A 25508-nucleotide genomic window follows, 5' to 3' on the forward strand; every position below is an offset into this window, starting at 1 on the left:
GGCCTACTTCTTGTTTTCGTTCAAGCAATTCCTTTTTCTTCTTTAGATCCCGTTCCGTGGCTTATTTAGACCCGATTGAGGAGGAATTCTCTTTGCTACTATCCTACTCTATCCTCGGTTTCACTATCCCTCATCATGACACTGTCTGCAGTCCCCGACTACGAAAACCAGCACATATTCCAGCGCAATCGGCTCAAACCAAGAGCATATTTCCTTCCCGAGACGTCTATCTCGCTCAATGGTCGCTGGGACTTCAACTATGCAGCCTCTCCTGTAAGCGCCCCCGAGCCAACATGGTCCAAAAGCACCAAGAACGCCACCTCCGAACCCCGCCGGGATTTAAACCAATCTAGCTCTGACGGCGCAGACTCCGAGACATCGTGGGCTCCCATCACCGTCCCTGGCCATTGGCAATTGCAAGGTTATGGTCGTCCGCACTACACCAACGTCATTTACCCTTTTCCTGTGTGTCCGCCATTTGTGCCGACGGAGAATCCTACCGGCACCTATCGTCGGACCTTTCACGTACCTGCCGCGTGGGATGCTTCGTCCCAATTGCGGCTGAGGTTTGACGGCGTTGACAGCGCGTATCATGTTTGGGTCAACGGCGTCCCGATTGGGTACGCTCAAGGGAGCCGTAACCCGGCTGAATTCGATGTGTCGCAAGTTGTCGACCGCGATGCCGCCAATGAATTGTTCGTCAGAGTCTATCAATGGTGCGATGGCTCGTATATTGAGGACCAGGACCAATGGTGGTTGTCGGGCATCTTTCGCGATGTGACCCTTCTCGCATTTCCTGGTCAGGCGCGCATTGAAGATTTCTTCGTGCGCACCGAATTGGACAAGGATTACGTTGATGCAACATTGCGCTTGTCTTTGGATCTGGCTCTCGCCACCGCAGCCGTCGTGGAAGTGACTTTGAGCGATCCGTCCACGGGCAGTGCGCTGCAGTTGGAGAAGTATTCTCTTCAGGCAAAGCAAGACAAACTTGAGGCTCAGCTTTCCGTCCCCAACCCGAGGAAATGGACAGCAGAGACACCGCATCTCTACGATCTGTGCATCGCTCTCTATATAGACGGTGGGAAGGAACTCGTGCAGGCAATCAACCACCGTGTCGGGTTCCGTCAGGTTGAGATTAAGAATGGCAACATCACTGTGAACGGCGTGCCAGTGATGTTCCGCGGCGTCAACCGGCACGACCACCATCCACGCTTCGGCCGAGCAGTTCCGCTCTCGTTCCTGCGCGAGGACCTCTTGATCATGAAGCGGCATAACGTCAACGCCCTCCGTTGCTCACATTACCCGTCCCATCCCCGTCTGTACGAACTCTGCGACGAGCTCGGCCTATGGGTAATGGATGAGGCAGACCTGGAATGCCACGGCTTCTACGATGCCATCGCCCGTCCCCTGGATATCCCCGAGTCTATGGACTACGAGGAGCGCAAGAAGCTCACGTTCGACAAGGCGGCGCAGTTCACCACGAACAACCCCGAGTGGAAAGATGCGTATGTAGACCGAATGGTGCAAATGGTGCAGCGCGATAAGAACCATTCCTGTATTATCATCTGGTCGCTCGGTAATGAGGCGTTCTACGGCGCTAACCACCAAGCCATGTACGATTACGTCAAGCAGGTGGACCCCAGTCGTCCGGTGCACTATGAAGGAGACATGGAGGCCAAGACGGTCGACATGTACTCCTACATGTATCCGTCGGTCGAGCGACTCGTCGGTTTTGCCACTGCCGAGGGAGATGAGTTTAAAAAGCCAATTGTGCTCTGTGAGTATGCGCACGCGATGGGTAACGCGCCTGGGGGCTTGGAAGAGTATATGGAAGCCTTCCGGGCCCACCGGCGTCTGCAAGGAGGGTGGATCTGGGAGTGGGCAAACCACGGGCTCTGGGATGAGGAAAAGGGATGGTATGGCTATGGCGGCGACTTTGGAGATACGCCCCACGATGGCAACTTTGTGCTGGACGGACTGCTATTCAGCGACCACACCCCGACACCTGGTATCACTGAACTCAAGAAGGCCTATGCTCCGGTTCGGGTGTGGCCTGGTGAGGACGGGACTTTGGTCGTGGCCAACGATTACAATTTTATTGGATTGGAAGGTCTCCAGGCATCTTACAAGGTCGAGGTCTTCGGAGATAGGTATGTCTCTCATGATCCATTAAACAACCTTGCACTGACACATTGTAGCGGGCGCATTATTTCCACAGGCAATATAGAACTTCCGTCTATTCCTGCCGGCCAGAAAGGAACTATCAAGCTGCCATCTGCGCCTGCTACAACGACCCTCGGGGAGGTCTGGCTCACCGTCAGCTTCCATGAAAAGGCAGAGACGGCATGGGCCGCGAGCAACTATGAAGTCGCTTGGTACCAGCAGTGCCTCAAGTCGCCTTCTCTATCTCCCTCATTGCCTCTACCCGCTCAGTCTTTGATGCTCTCGTCCACCAAGACGACACACAAGATCACCGGCGCCACATTCAACCTGGAATTCTCGAGAGAAACCGGCAGTCTCTACGCCTGGACATCGGACGGTCTCTCCCTCCTGGACCCGTCCTCAACAACCGGTGCCATCTCTCCTGGATTCTGGCGTCCGCCAACCGACAACGACATGTCCCATGACCTCCTTGAATGGCGGCGCTTCGGACTCGACACGCTCACCTCTCAGCTCCGCAAGATGCACGTCGTGCAGCATGCCCCCACGAGCGTAGAAGTCACCACAGAGACATACATCTCCGCGCCAATTCTAGGCTGGGGATTCTTCGCCTCGACCAGTTACACCATCTCCGGTAATGGCGCCCTAACCGTCAACGTGCACCTGAAGCCCCACGGTCCCATCCCAGCGGACCTGCCCCGTCTCGGCCTGGACGTCCTTCTCGCAGACGAGCTAGACAACACCTCGTGGTTCGGGCTAGGACCCGGCGAAGCCTACGCAGACAAGAAGCGCGCGCAAAAGGTGGGAATTTACAACGCTACGACTGCCGAACTTCATACCCCCTACGAAGTACCCCAGGAAGGCGGCAACCGGATGGAAACCCGGTGGTTACGTGTGCACGATAGTAGAGGATGGGGTCTCCGAGTGACTCGCATCACAGAGGAGAGAGACAAGCAGCCGACTGAATTGTTCCAGTGGCTTGCTACGCGGTACAGTCCCGAGGCTATCGAGTCGGCCAAGCATGCGCCTGAACTTGTTCCCGAGAAACGGGTCAGGTTGAGACTGGATGTGGAGAGCTGCGGTGTTGGGACGGGAGCTTGTGGTCCTCGTACCCTTGACAAGTACAGGGTTAAATGTGAGGAAAGGAAGTTTGGTTTTACTCTGCAGCCTGTTTTTGCCGAGACGTGTTAGATTGTTTGAGTTCTTTTAGTACTAAGGATAGATTCTTGGCTTGGAAGTGCACTGGTTGCTCCGGCTTTCTTACAATCATTAGAGAATATTGAAGTATGTGACCAATGCTCCATTGTCATAAGGTAGACCTAGACAGCCAGACCTGTCGCATGCTGCTGTCGGGTAAAATCCAACGATCTATCGACCACTGCCTCCCCTTGCAGGAAAGAAAGCCGTGCTTCGGTTCGTGCCGCACTTTGGGTCAATATCCGTAGATTTTGAAGGAAGGTACAAGTGGTGTAGATCCGTTGGCAAAAGAGTGAGCCTAACGGATGACTCCAAAAGGCAATTCTGCGGAAAGGGGAGCCACAAAGTGTGAAGAACGTCACACGCTTATCATATCGTACCGTGCGGCCCTCGGGGGAGCCGGAAGGATATAGACGACCACTTGAACGGAAACAAGGAAGATCATCATGCTCATAGTTTGGACACATGCTAGATTCCCCGCTTCCCCATAGTCTTGCAGAAAGTGGGCCCTTTTCGTTAAGCAATATCCCGAGTGCGGAGAAAATGGCAGGGTATACTCAAATACCTAATTTATGCAAGTATAAAAGGGCAGATGGAGGGAGGCACTTTTCTCCAGGCATTAACCGTCTCTTGGGAGAGCAACAGCATCTCACCATGAAGTTGAACATCGTCTCTTCTCTTGTCCTTTTACAATCCCTCGCCTGCACGGCGTTGCATGCCCCTTTCACCGCCTCTGGCCGATGGATCCAGGACTCCAAGGGTGAAGTCTTCACCTACGCGGGGGCCAATTGGCCCGGTGCGGGCGAGGCCATGATCCCTGAGGGGATGCAATACGCTTCCATCGCATCCACAGTCTCCAAGCTCAAGAACCTGGGAATGAATGTTATTCGTTTGACTTTTCCCATTGAGCTGATCGATGATATTTTAGACAATGGCGGAGATGTCACTGTCCAGAAATCGCTGATCAACGCGCTGGGATCGACGAACGGGACAAAGGTATTCAATCAGATCCGCAAGGTGAACCCGCAGATCAAGACCACGACCACTCGTCTACAAGTTTTTGATATGGTAGCTGCGGAGTGCAACAAACAAGGACTCTATGTTCATTTGGATAATCACATCTCGAAGGCGATGTGGTGTTGCTCACACACGGATGGTAACGCCTGGTTTGGAGATACCTACTTCGACGTTGCCAAGTGGATGAGAGGACTCGAATATATGGCTTCTCATGTAGGTACCTCTTTAATGACAGCCCGGTTCAGAAGATACTGACCCGCTAGGCCAAAAAATGGCCCAACTTCGTCAGCATCGGACTGCGGAATGAGCTTCGCGAGCCCTCCACGAGCAACACGCAGTACCCGTACAACTGGGGGACATGGTACACACAGATGACAACCGCAGCGAAGAGAGTCAACGCGGCCAACCCGAACGCGCTAATCTTCCTGTCCGGTTTGAACTACGATACCACGCTCGCGCCCATCCCGACTGCGTCGGATCTCGGCAACGGGGTCAAATTCCGTCTCTCCGACTTTAGCTTTGCGAACAAGCTGGTCCTGGAGCTCCACAACTATGACACCAGTGCCACCAGCTGCAGCGCGCTGTCCGGTGCGCTCTGGAACGCCGGATTCAAGGCCCAGAACTCATCCGACCCGTCGATTGTGAATCCCATGCCGGTGGTCCTCACCGAGTTTGGTTTCCTGCAGGACAGCACCACGTGGAAGAATGTGTATGCCAGCTGTCTGAGGACGTGGATCCCCGAGCAGCACGCCGGTTGGATCACTTGGGTTATTGCAGGCAGCTACTACATTCGGCAAGGAAACCAGGACATGGATGAGACATGGGGTAAGAATGACTTCCAAAGCGTTGCTGGGTTAAAATGCTAATATATGCAGGCATGCTTGATCATACGTGGTCTGGCTGGAGGTCGCAAGATGCAATTGAGCAGGGACTGAAAGTAATGGTCCAGTCGTCACTGAAGGGATAGGAGTTTGCGGTTGAGCAAAACCAGTGGTGTTGCCGTGTGGACGCAACACATTCACGTTGAATGATTGTCTCTAGCATTTACATCATTCTTGCTCTTGATCCTTTCACTACTGCAAGAGCCTAACAGATCTGTTGTCAATGAACATGAAATACAATCCACTTGCATCATCTGTGTCATTAGCCCAGGGGGAAGGATCCCGCCTAAGAGGTACCTGCATGCCTCAACCGAAGGCTTTGAAGAATCTAATACTTTAGCTCTAATATTAACTTCTTTCAACCGTGAGTGATTTTGTGATCAACATTAGAAAATCATTCTGCGTTCTTGGCTTGTTTATGCTGAGTACTTGACGCTTGGAAATAGGATACACTGGCTGAGTTGCAATGATCTCCTACGTACTTATCACGATCAATTTCACAATGCCTGGTTCGTTCCGATCCTCATCACTTGTCGTTTTATTGAGCTCTGGGTTTAGCAGGGCCTTGATCGTAGCCAAGGCTAAACCAGCTGGCCTACATGGAGCCGTTCAGACACTTTCTGTTGGAGCACTGGCTGCTCGGATTAGCTATGGCATTGTTTATGGCATTGGCCATAGCAATTTACACGGCTATAGGTTGGTATGACTATTTAGACTTGTATTTCATCAAAATGGTTGTTATAGTAATCCTGTACATTAACGTCGGTGTGTTGGTATAATATACTCAAGGACCATCCCGGCGTCTAGATAAATGGCTTGGGAGGATATTGGCCACCGGGATACTGATTGAGACCAATATTTGATCCCGATCCCTCCTGTGCCTCATCCATACGCACCGGCCGGTGAACGTAGCCTTGGCCGCCACGATAGGCAGCCCATTTCTTCCAGGCGACCGCAGCGATAACCGGGATGCAAACAAAAGCCACAGCGATGGCGTATCCAATAATCGCACCGGTGGATGCAGAGGACCACTTAAGCCCAATACCCCCATTGACAATGGCAAAGAACATTACGATGTGTCCGAAGTACCGGTGGAATACACCGTAGTTGGTCGGGGCTCGTCGGAGCCTGTACAGCCGGTGGTGCCAGAATCCTAACCCCCACTGAGCGATCATGGCGATAGCAACTAGAATCCCTATTATCTGGTGCGACGAGTTGAACGACTGCGACTTCGTGTACATGGTGCTCAGCCAGAAGCCAATCAGGACACCGATGACGGCGATGACACTGGCGACGGTCTGGTTGACCCAATGCCAGCGGACACTTCCTGGAGCCACGCGCAGCAGGACGACACCTGTGGGCATTAATAAGATGAAAGCGCCACAGAGGGCCAGAGCGTGAATCACAGCAGGCCAGTTGCTATCATTTGAGACGTCTCCCACCGGTCTGGTTCCTATCGAACTGGTGTACGAGTCAGGCAAGCCGCCCGATCCGCCGGTCGCGCGGGTCATATCCATTGTGAAGCGCCCTAGGAGAGTGGGAATGAGCTTCCATACTGCTCGAGGCAAGAAGGCGACAGATTAATACATACCGTACTTGGAGTGTCGCTCGATGCTGGCAGCCTAGGAGTCACTGCGAATGACGGCGTTGGCACCAGAGTGAGGGCCCAATGCGAAGATCCAAGGCTGCGATGTAGATTGCAAATCCAAGAAGCCAGTATTCCATTTCGTGCAATTTGAGCAGTGTCCATTGACAGTCATGAAGCCATTCGCGATTCCTGTTCCGGGGAGAAGCTGGACGGCGAGGGAGGAGGCATACACCGGTTCTGTTTCACCAGTACAGAGTCGTGGACTGACAGTGACATCTGGAAACAGTCTCTATTAGCTCAATCTTACTGAATTGCTGTTGGGGACAATCTTCGAAGGTTTACTCTTTCCACTGGCGTCGGAATACAACAGGATCATCAAGGAGTTCTTCATCTCCTGGCCGGTCCCGACGGCCACCCACGAATACGAGGTCGGCCCCAACAGGTGGAAGTACACATCGCTGGAATTGTCTGGGATATTGAGAGCAAATGTGTAATTTTCTGAACTGCTTCCCAGGGGAAGAGTAAATGTGCTCACAGCAGCATTTGCTTCATCCGCTAGGGAAATAGCAAGGAGCTGGAAAAGACAGACTTAGGTCCAAGAATCAGTAACCGACGGCCAGAATAGCCAAGCATAGACAAGCTCAGGATCGTGGGGCAGTGGATAGATACCAGACATTAATAGTCCGCTCCGTAAAAGGCGCATCATTGTGATGAACAAGTGTCAAGTACCCAAACTTTGAAACTACCCTAGAGATACAAGAGCATTAACAAGGCCAACAGTTGGAAACCCATTATTTGAACTTTCCTGCCGAACAGAAGCGTCGTCAACATTGATCCAGCCATCGATGACCATCATCCTCCCTCCCATTGGCTGCATCGAGCTGCTTCTATTTCTGGTATACATTGACGCTGAACCTAAATCAGGGGTCTCCTGCCATATTAGGTCTAGGTTGGCTATTGAAGCAAAGCTTCATTGTCCGCACTGACAGAGTGACCCACAAAGTGGTTCCTGATGGAACCATGGTCCCTGTAGTGAAAGAGGTAGTCATCTATGATTGAAAAGCATCAGCAACTTTATTAGCTTGTGAATGGTGGAACAAAATCCAGAGCTGTCCCCTGCCATCCCGACTGAGCTTGGGTTGATCCAGATTTTGGGTTAGAATAAACAATTATATTTGCATTTACGATGAATACTTACAATCCATGTTTGCACTTAGACTGGCTGACCCAATCCGCAAATCCATATCCAACCCATGTTGATATGGGCTGAACCTGCCTAATCCACATGGATATGGATAACCCATTGGGGTGCATGTGATTTAGGGCCTCTAGAAGCTGATAAGCTTATCTAACCTGACCTAGGCCTAGATAGGGGGATGTTTTTATATCTATAGATAGAGAATAGTCCTATATAACTATTTATAAAATAAAACTATTACCTGTGTTTTCCCTATGCACTGGGTAGACAATCCGTCTAGAGCTTTTCTAATTTGCCGCTTTAGAGACAGAAAAGACTTGTTGCCGGGATCTCCGGTAGCAAGATGGGTATCCATTCCTCGGCACGAGATTCTATGAACAGTTTATGGTCATGGTGCCAACAGTGCACGAGCTCAGCCAGATTTTTTAACTCGCCCTCGAGCTCCGGAGATGAGGGAATGGAACCGAGCATTGATTTGATCATCTTGTCGATCTTTGCCTTCTTCTCCTCCGCAGTTTTACCTTACAAGGCTGCTTCTGTTTTTGGGACATCCACATCGCTCAGTATCGAGACTAAGCGGAGACTTTAACGCAGCAGGATCAAGCTTGGCTGCGTTTCCTGCTGGCTGGCCCTCGTTCGTCAACTCTGGCATACCGTCGGGGAGGACTTGTGGGCGGAGTGAGAAGTATAGAGGGCTCACTCCTAGATGCGGCGCCATCTTTGAGCTCACTCTTCGCCTTGTAATCATCGAAAGATATTGCCGAGACGGGGAATTCGGAGGGCTTGGATGGATTGTCGTCGTTGCCTCCCGCAACTCGGGGACGTTCAAGGGAGGAAGGGCGACCACGGCCGAATTGCTCGTCGGGAACATGGAGGCGGACTGCTTATCAGAATCCCACGATTGATAAATCAAGCGGAGTTCTTTCTAAAAAAAAAAATGGGAGCGAGGCGCTTGCTCAAGCTCGGGGACTTGATTCCTCATGCTTGTATTTAGCTTGAAGACTGAAAGTCGCCGTCCATCAGCAACGGAAGAGAAACGAAGGCGCAAGTCTTCTGATATAACATTGGGTCATTTCAGAATACGAAAGACCCATTACCCCGCGCGTTCTCCCAGGTTCATGACGAATGAAATGAATAGATCCTAAGGGCTGAGCACAGCCGCAACCTGAAAAAAGCAAATCCAGTGTGAACCGAGTGTGTCAAATACGACCGCTGCCCCTGGGCTGGATCTGCCGCCCATCTATTTCCAAACTTCTAGAAATACAACTTTTGCATCTTACCATCATGAAGCTCTCTGCCCATCTCACGACTCTCGGGCTTCTGCTCTCTGGGGCTGCTGCCATCGAGATGGTTTGAAAACCCCACCTGCTGTATACCCCCTCTGCTTAAACAGTGGTCACAGGAAGTCCGAGAAGAAGCCGGCAGTGACTGGATTCTAATCCCCGTCGAAGACGGAGTGTGCAAGACATTCGACGTAGAGTATGTCTCTTGCCTATGAAACCTAATATATTCCGGGCCCTCGCTAACCAGTCTCAGAGTCGTGCAGATTAACCTCGTCCCCTCGTCCAACGGCGGAAAGTCTTTCCTTTGCAGAACATACGCGTAGGTTCCCTCTCAGAATGATATTTTCTGATGCAATCAGGCGAGTAAATCAACTTACCTCACTGAAGGCTCCCTGAATGTCAAGGCGAGTCTATGGGACAAATTCCGTCCAATCACCCGCTTACTGGCATTCTTGATCCCCCGAGATGGTCTGTTTACTGTTGGACGGCGTGCTGCTGGCCGTGATAAGTGTTTACATGGATTGAGCAGTTATTGAACCTGATGATGATGTGATGTACGGAGTGAATTGAATTACCTGGTCGCGTAGTTGCTAAGCATTAGAACACTCATCAAGAGTACAGATTTTGTCTTCAATTCCTGAGGGAGATGAGAATTGCCTGGTTAATATGCACTTCCCCATCGCCAGTCGGTGTGAATTTATGAGGCAGAAGGTTGCCTGATACCAGAAATAAATCATTCCTCCTATTTAAGTGCATCTTGATCTCCTCCATTTGCTACTCCCCCTATTCCCTATAACCTAGTGATATTATTTTCCTTCAGCACCTTGGGCAATACCACTAGACTTGCTGCCCTTGTTTGTGCCTCTGCGCCTCTCTCCTGCTACTGTTCGCCCAGCTCCCCTAGTCCTCCTACAAAGAATGACTGGCCTTGATAAGAGGAACTACCAGGCCTGGACGCCAGATGAGGAAAGGGTGCTTTAGTCATGGGTGGATCGCCATCCGAATCTGAATTGGGCTGAGATAGCCAGGAAGTATTCAATTGAACGCAGGCCTAGAACTGCGGAATCCTTGCAAACCAAGCACCGCCTGCTGTAAAGGAATATTAGATAACGCCAGCGCCTAATTCGCATAGAACTGTTGTGGCCCAGGCATCTATCTGTAAAGAGACAGCGCCATGGGCAGCATGAAGCTTGGCTTAGTTCTATCTTAATCCAGACTCCTACCCCTTCTATATGACCCCAAAGGCCAAAGCCCAGGGATGCGGGTTGCCTATGCATCTATCACAGCTTGGCGGTATTATATAAACTAACCACTGAGCAATTCCATGATTTCTTTTTGCCGCTCACTGACCGCCACGCGGAAAGCGGTTTCCCCTTGGGAGTTGGTAGCAGTAATATCAGCTCCACAGTCAATGAGAGCCCTGGCGGCATCAATCTCCCCTCCGCGAGCTGCCATGTGCAATGGCGTTTCTCCGTGGCCGTTGGAAGCGTTGATATCAGCTCCGCACGCAATGAGCCCTTGAATAACCTGTCGACTCGCACCCTGCCCAGCCGCTCGATGTAATGGGGTGTCTCCGTCATAACTTGTAGCATGAATGCTTGCTCCGCATTTGATGAGAAGCTGCACCATTTCCATCAGGCGCGAGGGCTCCCAGGCCGCCTGGGCCGCATTGTGTAATGGGGTGTCTCCATCGCCGTTAACATGCTGAGCATTGGCTCCATGTTCTATAAGTAGTCGAGCTATTTGGACGTTTCCTCGCCGACTAGAAGTGATTGCGAAATGTAATAGTTCACTTAAAGAACGTTCAGAAAATAAAGGCATGTACATGCGCTGGCGACTCGTATGACCACGAAATCTTGAATAGACGCGAACTTTAGTATTGGGCCCTAAATCAAGGAAGAGCTGGACGATTTCGGGGTTCCCTCCTAAAACTGCGTCGTCTAATGGCGTTCTCATTCCACTGGCAGCGATGAGCTTTGCTCCATAGTCCAGAAGTAATTGAACGACATTCATATGCCCTTCACGAGCTGCTAAATGCAGCGGGGTATAGTAACCGCTATTCCTTGTATTGACGTTTTCTCCGGATTCGAGTAGTAGTTGGACAATGCGACTATGTCCGCCGGCAGATGCCGCCATTAGTGGTGAGTTATTCTCCACTAGTGGTTTTTGCGAATCAGTATATGCGCTGGAAGCAAGGAGGAAACGCACAACATCTTCACGGCCTGTGCTGGATGCGAAGGATAATGCTTTCCGCAAATAGTCAGGTGGGCTGCAGTGTAGGATCCTCTTCGCTGTTGCCATCCGCTCCTTTCTAACTGCCCACTCCAGGACACTCTTGCCGTCTTTGCCAATGTGGCTGAGTGCCAGGGTGTAAAGATGATGAGTAAGAATTCGGTTCACCCGTCTGGCCGTCTGCACGAATGAGTTTAGTGAAGATATAGATAAATACTCCCCGATTAGGAGTATAATTTCGTTCGGTAACTTAAATATATGCGAATGATGCTGATTGCAGGTATCTGTTTCCATGGTTTCTCATTTATGGAGTATAACGGCAAGATGAAAGATTTCCGATAAATCAGGTGTCTTGAATTGTCAGGAATCGCGTGTCTGACTTGACGTATGTTGACTATATATTGTTTATTGAGATAATTCGGCAACCCGTAATACGAGCATCCTCGCTTCGGCCAGGGCATATAGGAGAACAGCAGATGTTGGTCTTTGCTCTGTTACTGGGACAGTTGTTTTGGGGAGGCAGGAGGAAGCCCCTTATGTAGACAATCATCCAATGACTTGGTTCCCCTCGCTGCCGAATACGAGGAAAGGCTTTTAATATTACTACAAGGCGCCAACGCGCTAAGCGGGAATCCGTCGCCGTATTACATATATGGTAGTCGAACCTCGTACGCACATACCACTCAGCCTAGAATCCGTGCATGGACTGGACTGATTCCATGATAAGGTAATTTCATGATAAGGTAATGGAAGTCGGCCATCGCTCCGGCCGTGTCCCTTAGTGTACTGTCCTCTAAACATTTCCAGCGCAGCAATGAGCTCTTCATCCAGAGGGCAAACCCACCCGACTGGGTATTTCTGAGCTGGGCCACCGCCCCTTTGTCTCTTAAGCTTTCTTTCCTCGGCGTGGTTCGCGCGCTTGAGCACGTTAGCAATTTACCGAGACTGCTATATAAGATAGATGTGGCGCTTCTTTCAATAATCCTATAACGACCACAGAATTGGCAAAACAAAGGGAAAAAGTACACTAGAAGGATTTTAAGAAGATTAACAGCGCCGGTGAGGCTGAACTGAGGGGTCTCCAGGAGTCTTCATACCCCTGACCGGCGAAAGGCTGCAATGATGCCAAAATAAGCGCCAGGGGTGTGCTACAAATCGCAAAGCACCACCTCAACCTCACCATCGCAGCGCATAATGGAACGAGATGATTCGTTCTTTTGTTTTTGCAAACCAGTCTCCCCTTTTCGATGCATTCGACGGCCCTCCGTAAGGTGTATGGGAATTCAAATTCAATTACCACCCTTCTAGAGAGCAGTTCGCTGCGCCGGGAGTAAAGACTAGGATTCTATGACTGGCGCCCTAGAACTGCTCTCGCTTATATATTCGGTGCCAGAGCCGTCGCCTATTGTTTGAAGTGCCAATTCTGCGGCCATGCAGGAATATCGTTACACAGTTTTAAGTGTATCAGTTGAGAGGATAGGTATCATTCTACATTTAGGCAAAGCCCTTAATCACAAGCAATGCTATATGAATATGGAATATGGCTCCAACCCAATGGCGAACATCGCTGTTACATTCTAACAGATTTAGACGCTGTATTGCAGGAAACAGCGAGGCTAAGCGGCAGGGAGCTTGAGGGTGTGCTGTATATACCCTTGTCAGCCGAGGATGCCGAGGGACGATGAAGCATGAACCATAGCAGTGGCCCACACACCACATTGGATCAAGTGCACTACGTTGCACTAAAACAGTGATACACAGGAAACAGGAAATCCTCGCCATGACTGTAACCTACAGCTTCGGGGATCACACGTCATCGAGTCAATAATGCATACGTGAGAGCATATTGACCATGGCACCTCCAGAGGGCCTTGGAGTGGAGAGAAGTACGATGACTGGTTTGACGCCGTCTCCAAAGGTCTTCCTCATCTGAGCAGTTCTTACTTTAATGCCGTCTAGGATCGGCGGGCTTACAGTCCGCACTTTGTCTCTTGTTCCATCCGACAATTTCTATTCTGTCCAGAGATAAGCATCGTCTGCGAACTTGATTGACCGGACGGTCCGAAGGCATGGAGCAAGAGAGATATCTGCCGAGGGTTTGGACTTGCTCGGGAGCAGAAGCCCTATTATCTCTTGGGTATTTTACGCTGCAATGGCTATCATTCAAACTAATACAAGCATTCCACTTTTTGAGTAGTCCATCTTCTAGATATTCCGCTTGTTGCAACCCTACAAGCAAAGTGCAACTTGTCAAGTCAGCCAGCACATTCCCAAAGCAGCGGTTCTTAGTCTAGATGTGAATCATTATGTGAAGACGGTGATGTGATACGGCGACCGGTCCGCCCGTTTTCCAATCGGACTGCAGCTCAGCTGGTCATTATATGCGAGAATAATTTACAGGGTTGGTCAAATCCTTACCATCTATCCACCTAATGTATTCTGCGCTGCTTCAGTTGCTATCATGGTGACAGCCATCCCTTGCGTTGAGTTGTCAGATTAATTACCTTCCGTTCGGCATAAATATATGATCAAGCAATCAGCCCACGATGACATGGTCTGTTGACCGCATCGGCCTTGACCATACGGCCAAGTCGTTCCCAAAAGAACCTAGACGATCAACATGGATGGACTCGATTTCGACACGGCCCCGGCCGAATTCCAAAAGGTGCGGTGGATAGTGGAGACGCCACTCATTATTGCCGGGGTTGGATGGTCACTGAACTACTTCTTCACTATCCGCAAAGCATACCAGGACCGCATGTCTGGTGTCTCGCTGATAGCTTTATCCAACAACCTGGCTTGGGAGATTGCTTTTGCTCTGATCAATCCACCACCTAACCCTTTCGCCAAGGTCAACTATCCTCTGTGGCTGTCTATCAATGCTTTCGTCCTATATGCCACCGTCAAATTCGAGAGAGAGTCTGATTCCCATTCGCCATTCATGCGGAGGCACCTACCCTTCATTGTCCTCATTAGCATTCTAGGCATGTTGTCCGGACATCTCGCCTTCTCATCCCATGTCGGTCCATTGGCAGCTCTCTTCTGGGGTGGGATGCTTTGTCAAGTGACGCTCAGCGCAAGTGCATTGGGCCTCCTTCTTCAGCGTGGCCATACGCGAGGCATGTCATATAAGATGTGGTAGGCTCGTGTCCCTCGCAGTGATCACCATATTAGAATCCTCAAAATATATACTCATCTCATTAGGCTCACCCGGTTTATTGCCTCCGGCGTCACGGTACCAGGGCTGTTCGTTAGAGCCGCATACTGGCCTGCCAAATGGGACTGGGTCGACAATGTTCTCATGTACTGGCTTGTGGGAGCTTTCTATTGCTTGGATATAACGTATGGGGTGTGTTTGTGGTATTTCCGCAGAGTCGAATGGAGGTCAACTCGGGTTAAGCAAGGATAGGTGTGTTCCGAACTCGCCTATCAGGTAAGGACTACAATGTTGTACATGATTCACATTGTGGTAGTTGTTGCTGCCATTTTCAGAATCTACTGTTCTCAGATTGATAGATACATGTATATATAGTATTATACATCTACAACTACCCCCCGGCTAGCCACCAGCGATCCCTTCTGAGCTGTTTTTCCGGCTTCCCCTCCTGTTCATCATTAATACCATCCACATTCGGCCTTATATACTCCGAGCAGGAAATTGGCTATAAAAAAGATTGGTCCGTCAAAGCATGCAAATCAACGACTCAGGCAAAGGGCGCGCCAGTAATCCACCGAACCATCATATCCAGAGCAACATCTGGTCGATCTTGAGGGAGCTATTGCCAACAGTCAGTACCAACTACTATTCATTGTATTCTCAAAGGTATGCTCACCAGATGACCAGCACCATCCACAGTGACAAGTGCAAACCGCGACTCGGTCTCCGCCTCGGCCACACGTACCCGAACTTCCTTCATGGTACCAACTGTCTCCTTTTGCCCGGTGGCTGCAACAAGCGATCGCCAGGGACGCAGTGGCTTGGACGTGAACTCAGTCTGGCCTTTCCAGGGCAGGGAATGAGCCCAACGGAGGTTCCCGGCTGTATTGCAGGCGAGATCCAGGTTACCCTGATAAGCCAGGAAATGGACCTGGTTTGCCAGGAGAGACGTGACCAGTTCGGAAGTAGACGTCATAACATCCGAGGTCTTTGCGAACGCTTGGATGACCGCTTCCGAAACCATTTTGTATTCGGTAATCTGTTTGGGGGGTGACAGCGCCTCCCAGACAGTTGGGCTGTTGAGGTATTGTTCCACACGTGCGGCTTGGATGTAGCACATATCGTCGATTTCACAGGGTGCTGTGACTGTATTGCGCAGTGCTTAGCAATTGACATATCTCTGTTCTTTTTATTCAACTTACTGTCAAACCTGTTTCGCCCCCCTTTACCGGACTCGTCTTCATACAAGCCGATTATACCCTCGTAGCAGACAGATGAAGCAGCGCTGCACAAAGCTGGATCTGGGTTTTGTGCACACACTGCAGTAACGTCCATGCACCGGGGCATGTTCGAGGCGATGATATCGCAGCGTGTCTGGTTGAATACAGGTTTCTCCACGCCTGGATTCGTGGTGCAAAGCGTTTCCCAATAGCCGAACGTTGTATCTTGCGAAGACATCAGGCCATTACCTACCAGACATGACTTCAGTCGGACTTGGGGCTTGTCGGGATAGAGCTTGTTCTGTTGTATGATCTGAGCGCCCAGGTACGGGATATAATGACCCTGGAAAGTCAGCATGGCCTACCAAAGGAAAGGGTCTTTTATACCGCGTATGACTCTCCCGAAAGATGGACAGGAAGATCCCGCAGATAAGGAAAAACTTCAGAGACAAACAGCTGCAGAAAGCGATGCATGTCAATGGCGGCCTCCTTCGAGTCCCGCGGCAGCTCATGCCCTTCATCAATGTATGAGAAGCCGACATCGACGGGCTGGTCGACAAAGAGGAGCGATGAGTTGCGGGACCACCCCCATGGGTTGTGGTATGTCCCATTGCCGTGTTCATTAACTAGACAGGGGCCAACCTCCTGGAACAGACCCATCATACTGGAGGCACCGGGGCCTCCGTTCATCCACAAAGTTAGCGGGTCATTGGAGGGATCGTTCTGGCTCTCAAAGTACCAGAAGAAAAGATGCTTGTGGCCGACATCGAGCCAGCCTGTGTATTGAGGTGAGCCAGCAGCACAGATGGACTCGTCTTGCTGTTTGATTCGAATTGAGTGATCTGGGGAATGGTGGCTCTGAACAATGCGAAATTCATTGTCTTGGTCCGATACAGGCCGCAACACCTCCTGGGTGGCATACGCCACGCTGTAAAGAGCGAATTGGAGGAGGCAAGAAACGATCATGACAAAAGTTGAAGGCAGTAGGATAGAGAAGGATCAGGAGAAGGAAGGTGGGAAATGATTCATGCTGTTCTTAAATAACCAGGTACCATTGAAAAGTGGGTAATCAGAAACCCTGCTCATATAAACACATCGGATTGGCTTAAGAATAGACCGGACTATTACAGGTCGGAGTTCGGAGTTCGGGCTTGGGATAGTCCAGCTATAAGGGTACAGGACTAGGTAGACATGATTTGCAAGATGTGACCCGGGAACCAGGGATGGACCGGTATTTTGCTTTTGTAAGGATGGTTTCTGTGGGCCAGTTCAGATCTCCATTTATACCGCCTCTTATAATATGGACAAATAAATGCTTGACAACTTTGGCCATCCGTGATGAACAAGGTAAATTCCTCCATTGGACGCAATTCAAAGGATATTAATATTCAAGTAACCCGGGACTGGGGCGTGAGCATGTTTGCTTTATTAACTTAGAATTCTTAAGGTAGTAAATCTATAAACACTAAGCATCAAGACGCATAATAGCATATCAAAGTCAGGGTTCAAATCATTGGCCCGCTCTTTTTTCCTCTAACTCGGCCGCATCTAGTCGGGCATTCCTCTCATCAAGCTATCGAAAAACGCCATGTCGACCCCTTGAAAAGTCCAGTCATTGACACCAGCGGTGATGGCAGGAAGCCCCGCATGCGGTTGCAGAGCGATGTCATCTTGGCTAGGGCTAGGGTTTTGCAGAATGGACTGTTCATGTAACTGCGCGTTCAGCCAGTCCGATGCGGGCAGAGTACCCTGGAAGGGTGAGACTTGGGTCGTGCCGTGCAGATGGTAAAGCCGCTGCTGTTCCTCCGTCGATGACGCATGAGGGAGAGACGCGAACGCATCGTTGGATACGGCGATTGCTGACTCTCTCTGCGGGGACTCGACCGGGAATATCTGATGCGGCCCGGGCAGCTCGCAAGAAATAGGATCCTGGCGAGCAATTTTGATGACGCCGAGGTACGGGATATGTAAGCGAAGCTCGTCACCTTTCTTGTCAGTCCCCTCGTCCACATCGGCGCCATCTCCTACTACGCTTCTGGTAGTGTAACTGCGTCCCTCGGCTGCGTCCGCCTCAATGTCGAGTAGGCGTCGTATCAGTTCCGCGCTCTTTCCGGTTATTACATCCTTGTTCACGTTACTGATGACATCCATCCGTTCCACGGCTTGCTCTAGTATGGCGCGGTCGCTCAAGCGTTGATGAGCGAGGATGTCGGTCGCTTTTCGATGATGATGGGCGTCGAGATGAGCAAGCAGGAGCGTCATTGCCGCCAGAAGCGCGAAGAAATCTACTGGTCGCGAGCAGGACGACATGGGATTAAACGTCCGGTGAGCAATGAAGCGCGTCATTATCTCCCGGCTAGCATTGACGCAAGTACCCTTGGAGTACTCGTGCTCGGCATTGTCGGCTATTCCCTGCATCACATACGGTAGATGAAGATGAATCAATAGGCCATAGTAGTAGACCTGGGCTGACAAGCGTACCGTTTCTAACAGGCTCTCCGGCGATCCAGCGGTAAAGCTATAGAAATTTACCGGCCGCCAAAAACTTGTGGGCATGCTCCGTGACAGTTTCAATAGCTCTGAATCGATGGACTGAGTTGTCATGGTTGCGCTTGTGGTAAAAGCACTTTCGTTGCGATCCAAGATGCAGGATGCAATGACGGTGAGTTGCCGCTCGAATTTGCCGAGGGGTGGTTCATGCTGCAGAGACGGTATTGCTCCCATACTCTTGTCTGTTGTGCCCTGAGGGAGACCAAGTAGCAGGCTGAGATAACGGTCCATATACACGATGCGGAACCACATAAACTCGGGGTCCACCTGCAGCTCTGGCTCGATGCGTTTCAGGGGTGGCATCGGGGACCGGTGCAGGCCCATCAATTGGGCTACTGTCATTGCCCTGCGATAGACAACCCAACCCCGTCGAAGATTACCAGAGTTCACCTCAATGACGCCCTCTAAGATGATGCAAATCAGGCTCTCGACTGTGCCATGCATCTCCTCCTTGGCCGTTATCCATGTCGTTGCAGCCATCTTCAAGCGGCTCATGAGTACGCCTTGTGGTTCGGAAAGTCCTCGAACCGCTTCCCCACACGGACTCTGTAGTGTGATTGCGAACATGAGCATTTGTTTGGCCAGAATGACCGGATGAGTGTTGGGGCCGGGAAGCTGAGGCATCGGGTGTGGCACGGCAAGCGACTCGAGTGTCAGCTTACTATGTGGCTGGGTGTTAATGAGAGCGGTATAAAGCGACGGTCTCGCGCTCTCCCGGAGCAGGATTTTGGCATCGTCTTCAGCTAGAAAGGCCGCCCATAGGTGACGCTGCGCTGTTGTCTCGGTTTTGGTCCGAGTTGATACACCTTGCGAGTCCACCGTCTGTGTAGCCCGAGTTGATGGGGTCGGTGAATCGTCTGATTGAGCCTTTGGTTGATCCAAATGCCTATCTTGCTGTGGCTCTCCTTCGGTATGTTTGCTAGTCACAAAATCCTTGATGAAGTCTTCGACTCTTGCGATGCGTTCGCTAAGATGCCGGTTGCCTTTTCTTGACGGAGACAAATCCTCGGGCATGTCCTGACTGACGCAAGGAGCACGCCGGTGCTGGCAGCTGATGCAAGCGACATCGTCGGCGGACGAGAATATGCACCGGATCTTCCGCCGCTTGCATTCCCAGCATGACCGCGTTCCTTTGCGCACCCTCCTGCGCTTAGCCGATGGATCTTGGTGGTGCAGTTTTGTCTTCTCCATTACTGCTGCCGATCAGAGTGTTATTCTTCTTCTCTAGAGATGGTTTCAAGGATGTTGGACTGGATGGTGTCAACCTGGATTCGTATTTCCGCCGTGACGGGCGAACTGCATTTGTCAGCTCCAGTGAACTATATGGACAATATGCGGCCATTCGTCCGTCACGGCGGAAAATACAATCAATCTATAACCCCCTACTTAAGTCTCTATGTCGTCCGAGGATAGAGCCAGACAAGTCTCTTTTTATCACTTTTTGCTGCAGTATCAGAAATGGATCCTCAGCCAGCCGTCCAAGACGTGCCAAGGCAAGACATGCCCAGAGACGAGAGGCCGCCAATGAACCCCAACAACAATGATAGCCGCAAAGAGGTCGATGAGAAATTGACGACAGCTCCAGTTGCACCTAGCGGACCTCCTCCGCCTCCTAATGGCGGGCTCATGGCATGGCTCCAGGTTGCGGCCGGCTTCGTTCTCTTCTTCAACACATGGGGCATGATCAACACGTTTGCTGTCTTCCAAACCTACTACGAGAGCGGCGAGCTCTTTATGGCCTCGTCTTCCGAGATCTCCTGGATAGGGTCCATCCAATGCTTCCTACTTCAGCTGACCGGGCTTGTTGCCGGCCCCATCTACGACCGGGGCCACCTCCGCCTGCTCCTAATCACCGGTAGCTTCCTGGTCGTCTTCGGTCTCATGATGCTCTCCCTGTGCACCGAATACTGGCAGGCCTTGCTGGCGCAGGCCTTCTGCATCGGCATCGGCGGCGGCCTGCTCTTCACGCCTACCGTCTCGCTGCTCCCAACGTGGTTCAGCACACACATGGGCCTCGCCGTCGGCATCGCCTCATCCGGCTCCTCCCTCGGCGGCATCATTTACCCCATCGTACTCTACCGGCTGCTCGGCCCGATCGGCTTCCCCTGGGCCGTCCGCACCCTCGGCTTCATCGCCCTCGGCACCTTCATCCTCCCGCTGGCAGTCATGCGCATGCGCGTGCGTGCACCCAAGCCGCGCGCCGTCGTTGACTGGTCCGCCTTCACAGACGTCCCCTTCATGGTCTTCACGCTGAGCCTGGTCATTCTCTTCATCGGCAACGCAGTCCTCATCTTCTACATCTCCTTCTACCCGGAGAACCGCGGCTTCACCGACACCTCGCTGGCCTTCTACATGGCCGCCATTTTCAATGCCGGGTCCGTCCTGGGTCGTATCGCCCCCAACGCGCTGTCGGACCGCATTGGCGTCTTCAACACCATGGTGCCCATCACCCTGCTCCTGGGCGTCACTGTGCTGTGTATGCTCGGCGTGCACAATGCGGCCGGTATGATCGTCGAGGCAATCGTCACCGGCTTCTTTAGCGGCGTCGTCGTCGCCCTCCCTCCTGTCTGCTTCCGTGTCCTCACCGCGGACAAGTCTATGATTGGCACGCGCATCGGACAGGGCTTTGCGATTGGCGGGTTGGGTCTGCTGATTGGTGGGCCAAGTGGTGGTGCCATACTCGGGAAAAGTGAACCTCTGGATTGGACGGGCCTGTGGGTTTATGGGGGCGTTGCTGGATGCGTTGCTGGCATCATCCTTGTTGGTGTTCGAATCATGAAGGCTGGGGTCGCGCTGAGGGTCAAGGCTTGATTGGGATATTTAGCTGTTTGTTTCTTGCTGAGGTATGTTGAGCAGTAGACATATCTTATCAATTCTGAACTATGCACATACAATAATTATTCTAATTGGTAGAAGGATCAAATATTCCTGTTTGCTTGCTGGGAGGACTTGATAAAGAGGGGTTTTGAGGTGGCGCAGATGGTAAAGTGACTGAATTCACCCAGTGGATTACTTTTCTCTGTGTACGAATTGATTCTATACCACACAAACTACATGAGCATTCAATATCTAATCGTTGCTAAGGTAGAGGGATCAATCATTTCCGTCCATAGACAATGATCTTCTTCGAGCAACGAGAAAGCTGCCCTGAACCGAAGAGAAATTAAACTCGTCTTCAGATGTGTTCTCGAAGCGCTGGATAGTCTCCATGAGGTCGGCTATGTACATGCAGGTAACGGCATAGTATTCGCGGTCTATCTATCTTGGACTCTCGTTGACGATAGATCTATAGATGTCCAGCCGGATAACATCTTTGTAAATTATATCGACAGAGGTGTTAACAACGATGTGCGATTTTCAGATGTCCAGCTCGGGGATCTCGGTAGCGTATGCCGTGTTGACTCGAAGTGGGCGAAATCAGGAACTCCCCTGGGAGCGCCTATGTTGCGCAGTCCAGAAATGATTATGGAAACTCCTTGGGGCACTCCAACCGACATTTGGTCATTTGGGGCAGTGGTAAGCTTTTTAATCCCATCTTCACGAACGGGCTTTTGCAATGTGGAGCGCTAATTCTGCCTGCAGCTAATAAGTCTAACCTACGGTGGCGATTTCAACTTGTTCAACCGTACCACCGTACCCTACGGCCATGAAGAGTACAGCCTAGAGGCTTTAAAGCAACGATTTCGATATTTTGGCCCATGGTCTGGTAAGTATGAAGACGTGCAAGCCCTGACACAGTGCATGCCATTAGATGGATTATGCAGGAAATTCCCAAGTCGGAGTCTACACTGTTCTAAGATAACAGAGAAGGAGGTCTCTAGAAAAGATAAAGAATTTATTCTGGGAATCATGAAGATGGACTGGAGGGACAGACCGACGGTCAAGGAATTGTTAGGCCACGATTTGTTTAATGAGGATTGCGACGAATAGGGCATAACTGCACTCTTCTGTAACTTGAGTTGCTCCTAAGTCTTACATGATATGTATAGATGGACTCTTCTACGAACAGGACATACTGAGACTTGCCTTCATCAGCAAAGCAAACAATCGTGCAGTGCTTATCAGCTAGGTGTTAAATTAGTACTCTAAGATCTAAAGCTAGATATCTATGAGGTAAAATCAAAGAATATTTCAACATAGTTTTACATTAACAAAGGGCAGGATGCTGTCTAGCATGGCTGAATTATAAACTTGGTATACAAGGACAATGACCACCTTAAATAAATTCATGTTGTTACTAAAAAATTCCTCCAACAGTGATTGGACAATGCTGGTTTACGAAGAAATGATGTCAGTCCCAGCCACAGTTTAATACTACCACTAATACTCTTTCTCATACGCTCTCATCCAAGAGAATAATTCTCATTCTAAACAGAAATAATGGAAAATAAAATTGTTGTCGCCTTCGACCTGTACGGAACACTCTTATCAACAGATTCAATTGTGAAGCAGCTCGGGCAGCATTTCTCTAATACCAAAGCGCAATCCATATCCACGTCATGGAGACGATATCAGTTGGAGTATACCTGGAGACTCAACAGCATGGGTACGTTTGACAATGACATGCCCCTGAAACCCTAAACTGAGTCCGAGAGCAGGACTATACGACTCATTCTCAAACATCACTCAAAACTCCCTGCGCCATGCCGTAGCAGAGCATGGTGAAAAGCTAGAGGAAGCTGCGATTGACGAGCTTCTAAAAGCTTATGACAGCCTATCAACTTTCCCAGATATTCAGTCTACTTTGGGCCAGCTGGCCAATCGTTCCGAGATCACTGCGGTGGTCTTTTCGAATGGGACACAGGCTATGGTCACCAACTCTGTACGCCACTCCCCAGACTTGTCGCCTCACAGTGCCGTGTTCAAGAAGGTCATCACGGTTGATGGGGTGAGGCAGTTCAAGCCAGCTCCAGCAGTGTATTCCCATCTTGCCGAGAAGATGGGAAAGTCGCCCTCACAGATGGCAGACCTATGGCTGGTCAGTGGAAACCCATTCGACGTGGTCGGTGCTAGAAGCTGTGGTATGCACGCCATCTGGGTGGATCGAGGTCGTCGGGGCTGGATGGATGGTGTTGTACCTGATCTACAGCCAACTGCCGTGGTTCATGATTTGAATGACATACTCACTGTCATTCAGTGATGAGGCTGATATGAGAAGTATTCCTGGAGTGCAGTACCACAGTTACTGGCTTGAAGTGTCTGCATATCTGTTATTGGTTTATCAATAATTCGGGCACTCTATCATTAGCCAAGCTAGGCGACACGGTCTTATCCGGTATTAAATAATTCTTCGTACATAGTTACGATATTTCTTGCCATACGAACGACAGACCCGGCATGTAGCAGTTGCCCATACCGGCCCCATACCGGAAGGCCACTCGTATCTTCTGCTGTGTCAAAGGTGATCACAATTAGAAGCAAGGAATGTATTGATAGCTAAGAAGTTCTGGAAGTTTCATGTTGATCGTCGGTTGGTGACCCTGGGGCAGACCACATGGTGGGTGGGTGTATATTCAGGTTTCAGGCAAGGATACTCCGAGCCAGGATGGATTGATTCCACTGGATGGGATCCAGAAAGTCCATTCAAGACGAGGAATGGAAACCTTTAAGAATGTATGGACCATGAGTTCGCCATTAATTCAATTCCGATTGCCCCTTTGGCCACGAGGCGACCATTCCAAGCACGAATTTCGGTATTGATCGCCCAACGTAGCAGAATATAGAAGCCGCAAGGTCAGCCATTATGCCTCTGGAACATAAAAGAGCACAGTCCACCTTTGGGCCCGACAACTTGGATTGGTGGCGGTCCCCTGGTCTAACAACAAGATTGGGAAGTGCTTGGTTGTCCACAAGACATAGAGCCGACCTCACATTCCTGAGAGCTCTAGCATACCAGCCTCCCTTGGAAGAATGCTTGTGGCGATGCATAGTGCGATTGGAAGGAAGATTACTAACAGAAAGTCTATCGGAGCTGTCTCAAGTAATGAGCTTCGTGTGTTTACAAAGCAGCTTGATTTTGCTTCTGATATCCAATATACCGATGTAAACCTCAGTGAAGAGACCTACAGCCTCAAAAAGTCTATGGAATATTCAAGAACAGATCATCTCTTGTATGCAAACTAATCTAGTCGTAATCATTCCAGCGGGATCATACACAGCAAATGTCTGGACTACATCGAGTACGAAGAATATTTGTCCGATGCTTTTTCAGAAATCATTTCAGGAATGCTTGCTTACACAATTCCAAATAATCTCGCTCAACAGTCCATCCTCGAGAGTGGCTGTGCAGCTGACGACGACAAACGTGGCCTGAGGAATGCCGGCCGGGAGGCAAATGCTTCATCAAGTCGAAACAGAATGACACACGTGCGCTCGGGCTCTGGGGAATGGGGGATGTTGTGGGGCAAATCTCTCATGGTTCGGATATTCCCGATCGCCAGCTTGTGTCGATCGATGGCAATCTAGACAATCGCATTGTCAATCGATTACATCGTTGACGCGGCTTAAGCAATAAGATGGCGATCCACGGACGGGCTACCCGAGGATAGACTGAGCCACCGCACTTTAAATGGCAGCACATGAGCGACACTGCCACAGGAGAACATGAGATGTCAGAGCTCACCCGATGCTCATGAAACAAAACCATGGGTGGCTGCTGGTCAGACTGTCGAGCACGCACATGGACTGTTTATTTCGGCCGGACAGGCGTTCTGCCGTCATTTATTATCGCGTTTGCCCGTGACTGTGGTTCTGCGCCCACACATGCAGATAGAAATCTTCAGCCATCAAGATGGACCATCGATCAAATTCTCCAATAGCGGTGATAGGGGTCTGTGTCGGATCATTTGTTATTATCGTTGTTGCAATGCTGTATGAGACCCCGTCTTCTCCGCGCTTTTCAGGAGCCAACGATATCGAGTTGGAGAGTGAGAAACACATCAGCTAATGACTTAATCAGAGGGATCTTCATCCAAGTCCGCCGAAACGCAGCTCGTACTTCGGCCTCCACTGTCCTAAAAGAAACC

General features: G+C 50.5%; 9 protein-coding genes across 9 annotated transcripts; 5 read left to right on the forward strand and 4 right to left on the reverse strand.

Moving 5' to 3' along the window:
• Positions 1 to 135: 135 nt before the first annotated feature.
• ALT_7258 (putative beta-galactosidase) lies at positions 136 to 3351 on the forward strand (the record flags this gene model as incomplete). Its single annotated transcript, XM_033557196.2, has 2 exons — positions 136 to 2150; positions 2199 to 3351. 2 exons carry the CDS (start codon positions 136 to 138, stop codon positions 3349 to 3351), a joined length of 3168 nt encoding a protein of 1055 aa, XP_033413087.2.
• Positions 3352 to 4011: 660 nt separating this feature from the next.
• Positions 4012 to 5341, forward strand: ALT_7259 (cellulase family protein; the record flags this gene model as incomplete). The annotated part of the gene is made up of 3 exons (XM_033557195.2): positions 4012 to 4587; positions 4638 to 5199; positions 5250 to 5341. The coding sequence occupies 3 exons, from the start codon at positions 4012 to 4014 to the stop codon at positions 5339 to 5341; spliced, it is 1230 nt and encodes a 409-aa protein (XP_033413086.2).
• A 717-nt stretch (positions 5342 to 6058) lies between these two features.
• On the reverse strand, positions 6059 to 8912 carry ALT_7260 (cytochrome and DOMON domain-containing protein; the record flags this gene model as incomplete). The annotated part of the gene is made up of 4 exons (XM_089600210.1): positions 6059 to 6783; positions 6889 to 7119; positions 7186 to 7417; positions 8568 to 8912. 4 exons carry the CDS (start codon positions 8910 to 8912, stop codon positions 6059 to 6061), a joined length of 1533 nt encoding a protein of 510 aa, XP_089455672.1.
• A 1717-nt stretch (positions 8913 to 10629) lies between these two features.
• ALT_7261 (ankyrin repeat domain-containing protein) lies at positions 10630 to 11460 on the reverse strand (the record flags this gene model as incomplete). Its single annotated transcript, XM_089600211.1, has 1 exon — positions 10630 to 11460. One exon carries the CDS (start codon positions 11458 to 11460, stop codon positions 10630 to 10632), a length of 831 nt encoding a protein of 276 aa, XP_089455673.1.
• A 2716-nt stretch (positions 11461 to 14176) lies between these two features.
• ALT_7262 (uncharacterized protein) lies at positions 14177 to 14965 on the forward strand (the record flags this gene model as incomplete). Its single annotated transcript, XM_033557193.2, has 2 exons — positions 14177 to 14694; positions 14761 to 14965. 2 exons carry the CDS (start codon positions 14177 to 14179, stop codon positions 14963 to 14965), a joined length of 723 nt encoding a protein of 240 aa, XP_033413084.2.
• Positions 14966 to 15260: 295 nt separating this feature from the next.
• On the reverse strand, positions 15261 to 16899 carry cp8 (putative carboxypeptidase Y; the record flags this gene model as incomplete). The annotated part of the gene is made up of 4 exons (XM_033557192.2): positions 15261 to 15332; positions 15390 to 15859; positions 15916 to 16276; positions 16321 to 16899. 4 exons carry the CDS (start codon positions 16897 to 16899, stop codon positions 15261 to 15263), a joined length of 1482 nt encoding a protein of 493 aa, XP_033413083.2.
• Positions 16900 to 17481: 582 nt separating this feature from the next.
• Positions 17482 to 19674, reverse strand: ALT_7264 (uncharacterized protein; the record flags this gene model as incomplete). The annotated part of the gene is made up of 1 exon (XM_033557191.2): positions 17482 to 19674. The coding sequence occupies one exon, from the start codon at positions 19672 to 19674 to the stop codon at positions 17482 to 17484; it is 2193 nt and encodes a 730-aa protein (XP_033413082.2).
• Positions 19675 to 19941: 267 nt separating this feature from the next.
• ALT_7265 (uncharacterized protein) lies at positions 19942 to 21294 on the forward strand (the record flags this gene model as incomplete). The annotated part of the gene is made up of 1 exon (XM_033557190.2): positions 19942 to 21294. One exon carries the CDS (start codon positions 19942 to 19944, stop codon positions 21292 to 21294), a length of 1353 nt encoding a protein of 450 aa, XP_033413081.2.
• A 1569-nt stretch (positions 21295 to 22863) lies between these two features.
• On the forward strand, positions 22864 to 23623 carry ALT_7266 (haloacid dehalogenase, type II; the record flags this gene model as incomplete). The annotated part of the gene is made up of 2 exons (XM_089600212.1): positions 22864 to 23029; positions 23082 to 23623. 2 exons carry the CDS (start codon positions 22864 to 22866, stop codon positions 23621 to 23623), a joined length of 708 nt encoding a protein of 235 aa, XP_089455674.1.
• Between the last annotated feature and the right edge of the window lie 1885 nt (positions 23624 to 25508).

This window comes from Aspergillus lentulus (genome assembly GCF_001445615.1).
Source record: "Aspergillus lentulus DNA, contig: Alt12, strain: IFM 54703, whole genome shotgun sequence".
Lineage (NCBI taxonomy): Eukaryota > Fungi > Ascomycota > Eurotiomycetes > Eurotiales > Aspergillaceae > Aspergillus > Aspergillus lentulus.